This window comes from Microtus ochrogaster, chromosome 19, assembly GCF_000317375.1.
Source record: "Microtus ochrogaster isolate Prairie Vole_2 chromosome 19, MicOch1.0, whole genome shotgun sequence".
NCBI classification, from domain to species: domain Eukaryota; kingdom Metazoa; phylum Chordata; class Mammalia; order Rodentia; family Cricetidae; genus Microtus; species Microtus ochrogaster.
This window is the reverse complement of record NC_022021.1, coordinates 7,147,759-7,164,039: the sequence shown is the minus strand read 5'-3', so window position 1 is coordinate 7,164,039 and position 16,281 is coordinate 7,147,759. Positions and strand designations below refer to the sequence as shown.

The following is a 16,281-nucleotide window of genomic DNA, read 5'->3' as shown; positions in this document are numbered from 1 at the left end:
ACCATGCTGTCATGCATGTAGTCCCCAGAACTCTAAGTCAGAATAAATCCTCTCCCTGTTGTCTCTTCTCAAGGTATTTAGTCACTGCAGGAGGTAACCAATATAATGAATACTATTTAAAATGTGCAATACTGGGGGCTGGAGAGATGGCTCAGGGGTTAAGTGCACTGGCTGCTCTTCCAGAGGCCCTGAGCTCAATTACCAGCACCCACAAGGTGGCTCACAACCATCTACAATGAGATCTGACGCCTTCTTCTGGTGTGCAGGCACACATACAGGAAGAACACTGTATACATAAACAAAAGTGCAATATTGGTGTGCTCCTTTCTGAAATGAAAATACTACCAATGTGTTTAAACAAACAAATCAAGTTAATTCAAATAAATATCCTTTATTAAAGAAAAAAAAGAATATTGTTAAGCACCAAAACTGTGTGTTGTTACATTGCATGTACAATAAGAAAGGTGAGTGCAATATTGGGTGAACAAGTATTTAAGTCAGGAGTGTGAAATGATAAAAAGAGAAAAAGCAACATAATAATGCAGAAAGTTGCACTAAAGAGCAAAAGGCAATAGTCAACAATTATTGGAGATTTCATAGTATTGCTATAAATGCCTGCTTAGTATTTTCTTTGTATTTTTAATACTTTAGAATGTTAATTGAGCATATGAATGAAGTATATAAATTTGCAAGAGATGGCATTTACAGTACGCTGCAGACAAATCCACTTAACGTAATGATGGGAAAGTCATCCTGCAAAGCCAAGCACAGTGCACTAGTGTTTTGCTTCTGCCTTTATAACATTGCACAAAGCTGATAGTGCTGAGTCAGTTTGCCATTGTAATTTTCATATACCCAAAACAGGTGAAAAGAAGTGTCAGTTTCTTAGCCCCAATGGGCTTTACTCATGCAAAATGATCTGCAGCCTTCCATTTCTCAATAAACTACATATTGTGGTTTCACACTTGGCAATGCATACGGTACAGAGAGATTCAACAAGGCAGTGGGGCTGTGTCAGAGACACTGTGTGTCACTGTTATGGGCTGCACCGTCCAACCTTTGTAACATCACACGAATGAAGAGAAATCACAAGAGAGGGAATGCCACTGCTAACTGTGAGGACTGGAGCAAGGACGATGGACTTTGCAAGGAGAAACCTAAAACAACGCATTGCACCCTTTGATAGTTAACTATACAACATGCAAGTAAAAATGTTTCCTCCCGTTAAAACTCAACATACAGACCTTTTGCTTTTAAATTTCTCAAGGTTTTTCCTACATACTTTCTGAGCCACTTTTAATTGTACCTACAAAAACAAACAAGAAATGAAACTTCCCCTTCCTCTCAAAACAAATGATTGCTTTCGAGTCAGTGTGAAACAGCATCGATGAATGCTTAGCAGTCCACCTCAGAGGTACCTTCTGTACACGCACCTAGCAGTAACCCAGTAGTGCTTTGAAGACAGGGAACATTTCTAAATTTGGAATCCAATCATACAAATGCCCAGCTGTGCATCACTGTGGGCAAAACGAAAATTTACAATAAGAGCATCTGTAACATAACTCACGGGACATTTAGTAGACACACATTCTCTCTCCTCTCTCTCTCTCTCTGGGTCAGGACTGCCTCCCATTTTAAAAAACTTCTGTTTAAATACATGACAATTTAGATAATGATATAAACTCATTTGTATGAAAACTTTTTAAGTTACATTATATTTATAGGATAAAAATACCATTGCTTCACTTTACAAAGCAATTAGGCAAAATTTTAATGTGCTTTAACAAAAAAGGAAAGTTCAGGCATGACTACTGATGGATTTAGTAGCAAGACATAAATGCTGTTGCTGAACAGTAAGGTGCTTCTATTTTTTCACCTCTTCCATCTAAAGAAGTCTTGATGGTCACTGGCAACACCAAGCACAAATAAAAAGTTTAATATGCACATTTAGCTTTATATCATTATATATTCAGTGCAAAAATGAGGGAAAACTAAAGGTCTCCACTTCTCCTGCCAAATGGCATCATAAGCTGTCTGCAACTGTCCAAATGTTCTGCAGTTGCTCAGAATTTAGTTACTCTGCTCTACCTGGTAAAAGTATAACTCAAAACTCCCTGAAAGGTCTGCTTAAGACCCAAAGTCACTATGCAGGTTGGTTTCTGGTGATAAGCGTATTACAAAGCTAGGTTAAAAGCAATGGTTTAAATAAATACAAATACATCCTGTGACGAGTTCCAAAAAGAAGTCTCAGGGAGGATAGAGATGCGACTGCATCACTGTGTGCGTCCCTGTGTGGCATGGATGCTGCATAAAAGGCTGCATCTCACTGAACGTTAGATTCTTAGTGTGTGGTTTCCATGATGCACTGTGCAATTAGCACTTTCTATGATATTCTGTAGGCACACACACTCCACGAAGTGTTCATTTTAGGAAAGGCCACCACACCACTATGTTTTTAAAAATGGGATTTGAAGCACTCTTAAAAGGAAGGCAGACAGGTGGATCCCTGAGTTCAAGGCCAGCCTGATTCTACTGAGTTCCAGGACAGCCAGGGCTACAGAGAAACCCTGTCCTAGGAAAAGAAAAAAAAAGTCCGAGTGCACAATGAACACCTAAGGAACGATTGTTTTTAATGAACTCCATACCCCACCTATAAAGCACTCTTTACACTCAATAGCCCCTATAAAGGGCATTGCAAATCCCCTAGAAGTCCTTATTATTCTCCAGCACTTTCTTATGCTAAAATACAATTAGCATTTAAATCATGAGCTATCCTTTTCTATACATACTACATTGGCTATTAGACACAATTTTGGTTGTATTGAGGGAATATTTGGACTTGACATTCAAGTATGAACATAAGTGTCCCCAAGCGATCTATTGGCTATAGCGTATTTGGGAAGAGCACAAACAAGCAGGGTCTGTGGACAGGAATGACAGCAGGAGTCTAGCTGTACAAGCAGACTGGGAACTGGGAGCACTGAGCGACAACTAAACATAAGAATGCACTGTGAAGGCCAGAGCGCATCACTTCAGGTCCACTGACTTCATCCAAACCCTTTATTATTGTTTAGTAAACTAAGATAGAGAAACAAAAACATGCTTATCATTTTTCTGGGGCTCTAAATCCACTTTAAACTAATGTGGGTTCACCTAGTGATTTCTCGAACACCTTATGCTAATTACTTTGTGTTACTGTAAAAACAGTGGCCTAATTCTTTAAGTAGAAACCTTTCCTTGGAGGTTAGGAAGCAACACTACCGACGGAACATAAGGTCTTGATCTCTACTCTGAACCACACTCCAGCACAAAACCTGAGACAGAGAGACGGGCATTCAAAATGGGCTGAAGGCTCCATGCTGTAGCCGTGGATTGTCGAGAATGAAGTCATTCCTGGAGAGCTAAGACAGGATGTACTGAGAGCTGCTCACGATTCCCTGCTTTCCCACCTAAAAGGCCAGGCAGGAGTTTGATGCCAAGACTGACTACAACACAATGGCTGTTGTTAATTTAACGTTATACTCCATATTTTCCTAAAGTTAAAAAAAAAAAAACGGGCTGTAGAGATAGCTGAGGGATTAAGAGCGTGCACTGTTCCTTCAGAGGATCCAAGTTTGATTCCCAGCAACCATGTGAGGGGAAGTCTGTAAATCTAGCTCCAGGCAAGAGCCTCTTGGACATACATACTTAAAATAATTTTTTAAAAAATGAAACTTTAAAAACAGGAAAAAACCACACAAAAACAAAACCGCAGCCAACCTTATCTTGGCCCCCAGCTGCGGTCCTACCTAGCCCTGGGAGGACAAGGGCAGGAGAAGTGCTGCGGATCCAGTCTGCATGGCAAGTCCTAGGCCAGCCAGGGCTCCAGAGCAAGACCAGTATCAAAAGTAAATAAAAGCTCGGGAGATGGCTCAGTGGTTAACAGCAATGGCTGCTCTTCCAGAGGACCTGGGTTCAATTCCCAGCACCCACATGATAGCTCACAACTGTCTATAACTGGCTCCAGGGAATTTATCACCTTCACACCAATGCATACAAAATAAATCAGTTAAAAATGTTAAAAGTAAAAAAACTAGATGTGTAGAATACTGATACATGGATATTTAATATTAGAAGTGCATTGATGATGGGTGACTTTTACAAAGTTTGTAAACTTTGCAATTTTTCAGATATTTTTATCTAGCCAATGGATCTTTGGGTATGAAGGACCCACACATCATCCTGGGGTGAGGTTTGTACATCGGAGCTGTTTTAATTCTTCTGGACAAGATGTGGGAATTGTGCTAGGACTAAAACCAATATATAAAAGGTTACAAAAGCTCCCAGTCTCATCAATAAACATGCTACGAATATTCAAGTGCAAAGATTTGGTTTACTTTAACCTGCTACCAGAATTTTTTTCCATAATTAAAGAACAATATCTCTCAGTATTGACAAGAAAAGCTGTGTTTCTGGAGGAAGCCATTGTGGACAATGACGTGCTCTCGCTGCAGGGTGGTTTCTGGGCTAAGCTGGGGAGGAACTTTCTGGGAATGAAGTTCTTTTTGGTATTTCAATCCCTCCTTATAAAGCCAAGATCTGTCTCCATCATTAGCACACACTACACCGTGCTGTAAACTGGGGCCAGCATATCTACTTTCAAGCAGGTCCACAAATCCCATTGACAATTCATGACAGCTCCATTCATAAATGGACCCTGTATGATACAGCTAAGTCAGCACTACAACTATGTACGTAAGTTTCAAGATTTGGTGACAGCAATGAATGCTATCCTAATGTTCTATCCAAAGCATAAGAAAATAGTGAAATGGCAGCTGCGGGTTTTGGGGAATGGCTGCCTTCTGGACCTCTACTGAACACATGCTCTTCACCATGGACCATAACAATAAGAACCTAGAACTGGTGCAGGATACAAACAGCTGTCATCTGTAACCCCACTGTTGAATCCTGATTTTTGATTCTCAATAGGAAAGTCATGAGTTACAGTAATCAAGCAGTAGTTCAAACAAAAAGACTAAAAATAATTTGAAACATTATCAAATTACGAAGAACTGCTTCTTATAATCAGGGTGCACATAAAATTCAAACTATTCTAAATTCAGAATTATGAAATGCTATTTTAAAAGCATGGAAATTTTAACTTCAAACTCTTACAAAATGTAAGACTGTGGCCTCTTAAAAATATGCCTTATTAAATGTGTTGTGTTTTGGTGCACACATTACTAGGTCTATCTCCACTGGCTTCTCAGACACTGAACATCTCTGGAGATGAAAAAATGTGGGGATTTTTAAGTGCGCTCCATGTTGTTTTCTTTTCATTCCTGACTGTGACTACCATGATAAATGTCTTCTTCAGCATGTCACTCTAGTTCTAGAAGCTGATGTGGAAGCAGCTGAGCTTCAGCAGATATCTTCTTGGTGCACCGAAACATGACTCCCAAAGCAGCTCACACAGTAGAACTCTGCCAACCCAGGGTTCTTCTAATTCAGTGACCCCTAGTGTAATTGGCCACCATGAGGTTGTGAAAGGGTGGGTGGGAAGAGGTGTGTAAGGAGCAGCCATCTGTCTCCAGGAGGCCTTCACAAGGCAGTCAGGAACATTGCACATAGAAAACTGACGTCACCACTACCAGCGAGAGTGACTGGACAGTAATATCCTCCAATTGTGCTTCTTTTTTCATACTCAGCAACTAATGGAATTCAATATTGGGACCAAGAGATTAAAGTTTTTCCCAAAAGAATGAGAACCAGTCTTAATCCGTGGGTATTTTTCTTCTTTCTGTTAAGTCACCTGTATGTAAAGAAAGTAACACAATGTGTTAGAATAAGATACCTCTTACAGGTAGGGATATGCTTGTCCCCTCAGACCTTTATTCTTTATATAGATGGGAGAAAAAGCAAGACGTTCTGTATTATAGTTCTGTGTTTTCTACTCATGAAGCTACACATGGTACTGAGGTCTTGAAACACAGCTAGTGTGAGTGAGAAAAATATATTCTAGTTTTTAGATTAAAAAGCTCAAACAAAACCGTTTTCCAATAAGAACATTTTGTTTTGATAGGCTAACTCACTGAGATGCTCTATTAGCAAACACAACATAAAGACTGACTTAGACTCAAAGCCTGGGTTTGAAAGCCCTGAAAGAGCCTACAGAGGCAGTGTGCACAGAGGTATACTATTTCACAACTTAATGGTGACTGTATATGGAAAGGAACCATTTTTGTCATATAAAAAAATCAATTTCATATATCCTTTTTTACCTTTGAAACAGGACCACCATCAGTTTTCTTGAAAAGACATTTATGCCTCGCATCTCTTTCCACTGTTACATGGTATTCCTTTCCCTCATGCTTAGAGAACCACATAGGGCTACTGTGAGCCACAGCTGTCTGCAGGGAGGCTCAACAGGATGATGGAGAACATACATTTATCTTTTAAATGCAACTGCGAAAGTTCCAGGTCATACATCTCCTGAGCGTTTCCTGGTTTTCTTTCAACACTGAAGAACTATCAGCCCCTCCCACTCTCTCAATCAGTGCCCAGACATAGGATCCACTTCAAAATGATGCTGTCTGTCGTGTGTGTCAGGCAAGACCTTGCAGGATGGAGAAGACAAGCACGGAAATGCTGACCTGAGCTGCTGCAGGGAAGGACCGTGACTGGGCGAGGAACAGAGAGCGGGGCAAGCTACAAGCAGGAACAACACAGAGGGGCAAGAACAGTAAAGAGGGAGATAATGTACAAGTATCTGCTATGGAAAAGGCCCTTGGAAGACGACATGAGTCTGAATATAGCCTATCAGTTAGATAGACTGATATTATACTCCTTTACATTTCTTAGAGGAAAATAAAGACCAATGTTTACCTATGAAGTAAGCAAGATGACTGAACATCACTGCACAGAGCAGTAGTAAAGGAAAAGGCCAATCAGAGTCAACACATATTATAGAGACTATGATAGAAACCGTGCCTTTGAAGCTTGAGGCAGCGTCACGGAAAGAGGTGCCTGACATTTCCTCATTTTCTAGGCTCACAGGAAAAGGTGGAGGTACTTTTAATATTAACTCTCTATTTGACCAATTCCTATTTTACTGTGCCAAGTCTTCAAAATCCATGTGTGCTTGAGTATACATTAAATAAACATTTAGATTCAGAGTCAAAGGCAGGACTCCACTCTTCAGTAATTCCCTTAAGCTATTCTTAAGATCATACATGATCAGGGATCACTGCATACCCTCCCATCCAAAGGTAAATTATCCTGGATATATCTCTGCTAGAAAATCATTTACAAATAAGCTCTCCCAGGCTCCTCCCCTGAGATGGGGTCTTTCTGTATTCTGGGCTGTCCTGGAGATCTGTAGACCAAGCTGGACTGAACTCACACAGATCCTCATGCAACTGTCGCTGAGTACTGGGATTAAAGGTGTATGCCAGCATACCCGGCTTTAAGAAATAAGCTATCTTGTATATATCCCCTCTAGAGTGTTCCCTTTTGGAGGGGCTGCTTTACTGTTTTAATATGCAATCATAACTGTCCTTAAAGTCATGCTCCCTCCTGCCTCTACTTCCTGATCATTGCCTGGGTATTGCAGAACTGCACGGCCAAGTCTAGTTAAGTCTTCCTCTTTTGCTAAATATCATAAAGTCTATCAGAGACCAGAACATGTCACATGCTCTGTACACTTTGCTGAAACCACTGCGTAACTTACAGCATACGCCATAACCACTTTATTCTTTTCAACATAGTGTAATTTGTGCCATTTAAAAGCAGCAGAGGGCTTGGTGGCATGCACCTTTATAATTCCAGCACTCAGGGAGACAGAGGCAAGACTAGCCTGATCTATCTATACAGTTCTAGACCAGCTAAAGCTGCATGGTGAGACCCTTTTTTTCAAAAAAAAGAAAAGAGATATGTAAGCAAGCAGCAGACTGCAAATATTAGAATACATATATGTAACCAAATACAATCTTACTGTGCAGGACTCAAGTGTTCATATTTATAAATGGAGCTGCTTATTAAAGATAACAAAGAAACAGCAGTGTGACTGAACATTTTAAGTATTTAGAAAGCTATGTAATTACAGGCAGCAAAATTATCAAATTTTAATATGCCTAATTTAAGTAGTTCAGTTAAAAAGGCTGAAAAATCTGTTTAAAAAAAGTTTAAAAATCTGTTCAAGATACAAATAAGACTGCCTCTTTTCTTGGAATATAGCTATACTGTAGATTTTTTTAAATGAGCAAAACAGAAAAAATGACCTGCTGCATAGCATTTACATAGCCATTGCCCTTTAAAAGTGCTTTCTGGGGCTGGAGAAATGGCTTAATGACTAAGAACTCTTGGCACCCTGCAAGAGGACCTGAAATGGATTCCTAGCACACTGTCAGGGAGATCACAACTGTCTGTAACTAAATCTCAAAGTGGATCTAATGTTCTTTTCTGGTCTTTGGTTATTGCACACATGTACACAAACCCTCTGCAGACACACACAAATACGTACAATTAAAAACAAGGGTAAAAAAAACAAGCATTTTCCTGGCCAGGTGCAGCACATACCATGACGGCTAGGGAGTCACAAAGAATGTCAGACCACCCTGGATACAGGCAGACCCTACCCTGGAGGCACATTTGCAACAATGATACAAAGATAAACCAGTAACACAGAATGTGGCCTCTAGAAGCATATACACTAGACATCAAAAGAGGGATGCTGAATAAAGGACAGAATTTAAAAAAGAAAAGAAAAAGGCACTAAGCAAATCTAATATCCAGGTAAAGATGATAATGTTTCTGAGTTACACCTGGAATGCACATATCTATTAGCCACACCACAGCTGCGTCATATGATGAACAGCCACAGAGAACAAGACCCGCTACAGCTGGATCGCTGGCTCGTGCTGCTGAAGACAGCAGGTCATTTACCTGCTAGTTCTCCCAGTCTGTGCAAGGTAAAGACTCCTCCTCGTCCTCTGACTCTGGGGATGCTTCTTTAATTCTTCTTAGAGCTTCATGGATGCTCCGTGTCAAAGGGTCTGTATCAGGCAGAAGTGTGAAGGATTCTCTCAGAACTTCCTTCTGAACCTTCTTCAATTTTACCCCTTTCCTTATTTGCGCCAAGATATTGTTACTATCATCTTCATCAGGAAAAGGAGGCAGAGTCCGCTGTTCAACCTTTTTCAGATGAAAACTACCACGCTTCAAAGATGCTAACACCTCATCCATGGGCGAACTCACTTTGGAAAACAAAACAGAGTTAGTCAAATTTTGTGACCGCTAATACAAGTGGGGAGATGGTCTTGATATGAAAGCTGAGCTTCCCAAAGGACCCCCATATTGCACCCACCACGAGCCCAAGGTAAGACAGTGGTTGGTTAATGTTTTTAACTAATCTATTTATTCATTTGTTTTCAAGATAGGGTCTCTCTGTGTGTATCCCTGGTTGTTCAGAAACTTGCTCTGTAGGCCAGGCTAGCCTTGAACTCATGGAGATCCGCCTGCCTCTGCTTCCTGAGTGCTGGGATTAAAGGTGTGCACTGCTACCACCTGGCTTTAAAAAAAAAAAATTGGAGTTGGAAGACGAGCATCTGAGTTTAAATTCCTAGCATCCATATAAAAGCTGGACACAGCAGTGCATACCTGAAATTCCAGTACTTGGGAAGTGCATGGTGACAGGTGGAGCCTAATGGGGTTGACGTGGGGCTACTGGCTACCTAGTCAAGCTGAAATGGTAACCTCCAGGTTCAGTGAGAGACCCTGTCTCAAAAAGTAAGGCAGAGAGCAGTTGGGTAAGATACTCAAATTGAGCCGGGCGGCGGTGGCACACGCCTTTAATCCCAGCACTTGGGAGGCAGAGGCAGGCGGATCTCTGAGTTCGAGACCAGCCTGGTCTACAAGAGCTAGTTCCAGGACAGACTCCAAAGCCACAGAGAAACCCTGTCTTGAAAAACCAAAAAACAAAAACAAAACAACAACAACAACAAAAAAAAAAAAACAAAACTCAAATTGACTGGCTCAACATGAAAAACTGAGTACATATGCATCTAACACAAACACACACATACACCCACAGTCCCCCACACACAATTTAATGCTGGTTCACTGTTGCTATGCTTTTTCATTTAGTTGTTTCACATGAGACTCTGTTCAGATTGTGGTATGAAGTACTTTACAGAATATTCTCAGGTTAATATGTGATAGCAAGATGCTCTATTATTTGCCTCATGCAGACTGAAAGTCCCTCGAAGGCAAGAAAGGTTACTTAGAGGGAGCTTCACTGACGCACACTGACATGTGGTGGTTGCACAGAACTTCCTGCTCTGAAAAAAGAATTGTCTTTTTATATGAAGAACACTCTTACGTCTTCAATACTAAACTGTGACCAAATATATGTTGTTTGTTGTTAACGGCTTCACGCCCTTTCTTACAAATGATATCATTGTCATAAAATAGCATATGAGCTCCACCACTAAGCCAGACTCCCTAGTCACAACAGTTTACCATTCAAGTTAAAAGTTAGATTTGTTTTTCCTCACACAAAAAGTGCTACCTAACAAATAGGCCAAATGTCACTTGGATATTTTAAAAACCTGTGTAGCTGGGCGGTGATGGTACACACCTTTAATCCCAGCACTTGGGAAGCAGGCAGATCTCTGTAAGATCGAGGCCAGCCTGGTCTACAAGAGCTAGTTAATTCTGGGACAGGCTCCAAACCTACAGAGAAACCCTGTCTGGAAGAAAACAAACAAACAAACAAAAAAACCACACCTAACAGCTCAAGAGAAGGTATAAATTTGTGAACAACTGCTGAGTCCCTAAGACTTCTCTAGGTCCTGTTCGCTCACCTCTCCTCCGTTGCAAACCATCAGCTGTCTTCCGGAGCTTCTTCCGGGCACTGACCAGCTGGCTGCTATCGAAGAGCTGCGCTGAGGGGGCGCTGGCTGACTTTGGGATCCTCTTCTCACAGCCCTCCTTTCTAAGTGCATCTTTCTCCAGTGTCTCTGAAGTGGTGGCGGCACCATTGTCCTTTGCAACAGGCAGAGGTGGAGGCGGGGGTGGAGGGGGAGGGGGAGGGGTTGGAGGGAGAGGGGGTGGGAGTGGATCTGCTGCAGCAGAACATGGTTTGAGGTCATTACTGGTCAGAAGTGGAAGTGATGAGGGAGGAAGCAGTTCAGAGGTAACAGCACTGGGAGGTAATGAAGGAGCTTCAAGTTGCACTGATGAAGTGTCTTCAAGATGGACAAGGCTCTGGGGTTCTGCTGTCTGTGAAGACCCAAACTTGCTTCTGCCTTCTCCCACTGCAGTCTTCCCCTCTCCCTGCAGCTCTCCAGGTAGAGAGTCACACTGCTCCTCACAGGGCCCAGGACTTGCTGTACTTTTTCTCCTTGCATGAGCCACTCTTAATCTTGTTGATTTAAGGATGACTTGCCCAGGGTACCTCTAAAATATCAAAGTTATTGTATGAGTATATTAAAATAATTTGCCAACAAATGCTTAGTTATTTCTCCCTTTAACAGAATGTTATTATTTTGGCTCTTTTCTAACTTTTTCCAAGGGACAAGAAAAAAGACAACAGAAAAACTAGATAACCTTTGCATACCCTTTCAATACCTTTAAACAATTATCACCACCTCTTTTATTGCCTGCTATTAAACCCTTCTTCCCTCTTACCCAGTTGCTTAACAATGCCACATTCAGGGCTTGTTGGTGCACCTGCCTTTATTCCAAGCATCTAAGAGACAGAGGAGGTGGATAGCTATGTGTTTAAGGCTAGCCTGGTCTATATACATTCCAGTTTAGCCAAGGCTATAGCAAGACCATATACAACACAAACAAAAAAAATAGTCAAATGACTTTAAGTCAACAAAAAAAAATTGTATATAAAACTCAAGACAAACAGGATCAAATATACATATACATTTGCATATTTATTGGTACTTAGCAAGAAACTAAGAAACTATTATAGTTTATTTTCAAATACTTATATAAAAAAGTTAAAACTTTAGGGGGTACAACAAGGCACCTTAAAAATGCCTGATCACAATTTTATGACAGAAGGGGGAGAGTGCAATAAAGTTCGTGATATCGACATTTTTTTATTCAAAAGAATCTAGGTTTTCTTGACAATCTACTTTCTCCATTCTTTACATTCCTGAAGCAGCACACCAGGGGTAAAAGAACATTACTGTCAGACTCAGCCACAAGAAAGGGAACCGATCAAACTACTAAGATTGGAGTAATTTTAAAAGGAAATCTCCTAATAGGACTATACTATGGCTCTCTCTGAAAGGCAGTGAAAAACCAATCGAATGTTTCTATTACCTGCTTAAATGTTCTAAGTCTATCCAGGGTCCTCTGTCTCTCTTGGCTAACCCAGGCACTTTTTCTTTCCTCTTCATCGTGTAAGTTTTCTCTCTTCTGGTAAAAAAGAAAAAAGGGAAGGGAAGGAAGGAGAAAGGAAGAAGGAAAAGAAGGATATTACATTACACTGTGCCCAGATATATTAACTATTTTCCCCAATATAGTAGACAAGTGATTAAGGGAAGATTCACTGGACAAAACCTTTTCTGCTGTGCAACACTATAGCTCCTGCAGGATCACACTGGACCGATAAAGATGGAACTTTTTCTAAGCTAAACACTGCTTAGTCTCGGGGGTCTGGGATGAAACAGATTTAGTAATAAATCTATTTCTGGTTTCCACATTCACCTAACTCGAATAAAAGTGGTTTTTGAAATAAAATCAGCAACCATGTCAGTGATTTAGTGTTGAAGAGTTAGAAAAACACACTTCAAACATCCATGCATCACGTGGCTCACAGGACACCTTGCAGGCAGGAGTTGGCCACGCTGGTGTTATAACTTTCTCCTCACTGTTGAATCACCTAAAAGGTACAACAGAATCTCACTTGTCAGCTTATATCTTAGTGAACAAATGAAATACAAAGGGCTATTACTTAATTTTTTTAACATTAATCTTATTTTGAATTAGATCACTGTACTGAGTTTAAACATTCATTTCTCTACTTTCCAGATGACCTGATGGCTCCTGTTTGTTAACAATTTTTTAAACCACTGCAAATGATGCATACAATGAGTTCATTTCATTGTATTCTGAAATGACTTATCTTACATTGTTCATAGAGAAATAGAAGTCAATAATGTGAAAATATAAATGTGTTTCTCAAATCTTAGATTGAGACAGAGGGGGCTATTACTTAATTTTAAAATTTTAATTTAAAATTAATGCTTAATTTTAAAAGTACATTCTTCCCTTCAGCAGCACGTGAACTAAAACTGAAATGGGAGTGGCTTAGGGAGGCCTTGCTCATGGCTGCAAACTCAGGAAGCACTGCACACTAATACAAGGAACAAGGCGCACTGGAGCTGCCACCTTATGAGGCTGATTTCTCGGAAATTCAGCTTTTCTACACTATCCTTTCACCTCGCTCTCTCTACCCACTGTCTCTTAACAAAGACAGTTCTTACTGTATTCTCCTCGGAGATAAAGAGATCTTTGCTTCTTTAAAATGGGAGGCAGAAATCTCTGTGAGTTCGAGGCCAGCCTGGTCTACAAGAGCTAGTTCCAGGACAGGAACCAAAGGCTACGGAGAAACCCTGTCTCGAAAATCCAAAAAAAGAAAAAAGAAAACCAAATGTGAGAGGTGGGGCCGCTGTGGTAACACACACCTGCAATCCCAGTCCTCGGGAGGCAGAGGCAGAGGCAGAGGCAGGAGGATCTCTCTCAATTTGAGGCCAGTCTGGATTACACAGTGAGTTCCAGGACACCAGGGCTATATAGAGACCCTGTCTCAAAACAAACAAACAAAACAACAAAAAGAAAAGAAAAAGATGAGACTGCAGACATAGCATAGTCAGCATAGTGCTTACTACAAAATATAAGACCCAAGAAGCCATGTAATCCATGTGTGGGGACTGGGGAGATGGCTTAGTGGTTGAGAGCACTGACTGCTCTTCCAGAGGTCCTGGGTTCAATTCATAGCACCCACAATGCAGCTCACAGCTGTCTGTAACTTCAGTTCCAGGGAACTTGACACCCATGGCAAAACACCAATGCACATAAAATAAAAAATAATTAAAACACCAGTCAGTGGTGTCACATGCCTTTAATCCCAGCACTGGGAGGAGGCAGAGGCAGTAGGATCTTTGTGAGTTCAAGGCCAGCCTGGTCTACAAGAACTAGTTCCAGGACAAGCTCCAAAAAGCTATAAAGAAACCCTGTCTCGAGCCGGGCGATGGTGGTGCACGCCTTTCATCCCAGCACTCGGGGGGCAGAGGCAGGTGGATCTCTGTGAGTTCGAGGCCAGCCTGGTCTACAAGAGCTAGTGCCAGGACAGGCTTCAAAGCTACAGAGAAACCCTGTCTCAAAAAACCAAAAAAAAAAAAAAAAAAAAAAACCCTGTCTCGAAAAACAACAAAACAACAACAACAAACCCCAACATGTTCCTTTAAAAGTATCTCAATGAAACCTTAACCACTCCAAAAGGAACAAAAAATATACTTAGAAACAAAGAAGTGAAAAGCAGGGCTACTGATAAGCAATGAACTTGCTTAACTCTAGAAGTGGGCCTTAACTGAGAGATGAATGTGACCCTTTCACACCCAACCCTGAGCACACTGAGTGGAAGGGAACACTGCGAAAGCAAGGCAGTAGCAGCTGCTTTACTGTTCACAGCCCAATGCACTCATCCCAGTGCTCAATGCTTTTCCAAGTAGCCTTGCAAAAGAATTTATAAAATTCTAATAGTTCTTTCAGAGTCATGATTAAGGCCTAGCTAAAAGTAGCAACAATTAATTCTGGAATTCATTTTTTCTGGGTTGTTTTATTCTTCTATGATAATCACATATCAGTTTATATATTACACACGATAAAGAGGTTAAATCAAAACTTCATAATACACAAATCTCTTTCCCCCTAGACATGGCTTCTCTGTGAAACCCACTGCTGGGATTAAAAGTGCGTACCACCACCATCAAACATTTAACATCTGGTGTATGATCAAAAGTTATGCATAGACATAAAAATACAGAAGGTGTAAAACTTGTTTATAAGAAACCATTCAAGGCTATGCACTAGAAGTCATGTAACTTGTTAAAGTGTCCAAACAATCAAATAGTAAGAAAGAGACTGTTTAAGAACAAATTAATTCTATATTCTTCATCATTTCTTGATTTATAAGTCAATGACACACTACATCACACATCAGAAAAAGGGCTCATGCTAGGTCAGGGCTTTAATGAACCACAATCCTTGGTTTTGTTTTGTTTTTGGAACAAAGTGTAGTGCAGGTTGGCCTTGAGTTTACAGGCCAGCATTATGGTTAACTAGAGGGGATTTCTGTGGAGTGATAAAAACACATTTTCTAGTTTGGCCAATCATGAGGCAGAGGAAGGGATGTTGTGCAATATTTTGTGTTCTAATAAATAAAGCTTGCCTGAAGATCAGATGGCAGAGCTAGCCCAGAAGCCTGGCAGTGGTGGCACACCTCTAATCCCAGCACTAAGGAGGTGGAGATGGGAAGTGATAAGGAGGAGTGCAGACAGGATCTGAGTCCTTTTGGGGGAGACAGGAAGGAAGCAACTGTTAGTTGCTCCTAGTTCTTTGATCTTCCAGGTTTTTACCCAGTTTTCTGACTCCTGGTTTTTATTGATTAAGATTAATTAGACTAACACTTCAATGGGATGCTACCCTTTAGATTGGGAAAGCAAAAAAAAGGGGGTTTGGGTTAGGGAGTTGAACGGACAAATATAATGTGGCAAGAAGAATTTGGTAACAGATTTTTTTAGAATGGTGGCTTTAACCCATGTATGACTAGAGCTCTTAAATGGTGCAGGCAGATAGCACGTATAGGGAAATTTTTTTTGAACAGTGTCAGGACTCTAAAGACATTCTTGGCAGGAAGATGAACAGTGGAAGCAGTGTTTTTACTGATTGGAAGGAAGGTGACTTAGGGAATGCTTCCTGATGGGTGGAACTGTCACACACTTTCAGAGAGGCCTGATAACACTTTGCCTCTTAGTGGTAGTAGATCTTTGAATAAATGTTAGTTACATGGATTATGGCAAGGGACAAGGAATTGTGAATGATTAAAAACAGCACACTTGCATGTCTTCTTACATGTCAATTACTACTAAATACAAAAGCTCTTCCTAAATCTCAGATGCAGACTCAATATATCATCTTCAAGGTTTCCAGCTAGGAAATCAAAGAAAACCATGCTTTAAGCTCCACAATAAAAACAAATATAAAGTTCCAGGCTTAGAT

At 40.7% G+C, this 16,281-nt stretch overlaps 1 protein-coding gene across 1 annotated transcript in view; it reads right to left on the bottom strand.

Moving 5' to 3' along the window:
* Nucleotides 1-381: 381 nt before the first annotated feature.
* The window catches only part of Jmy (junction mediating and regulatory protein, p53 cofactor), a 65,419-nt gene continuing 49,519 nt past the window's right edge, over nucleotides 382-16,281 (bottom strand). The window contains 4 exon segments of the mRNA XM_005356492.3: nucleotides 382-5,791; nucleotides 8,923-9,233; nucleotides 10,842-11,436; nucleotides 12,319-12,414. Of these exon segments, the coding sequence (XP_005356549.1) occupies nucleotides 8,926-9,233; nucleotides 10,842-11,436; nucleotides 12,319-12,414 (999 nt within the window). The 3' untranslated portion in view covers nucleotides 382-5,791; nucleotides 8,923-8,925.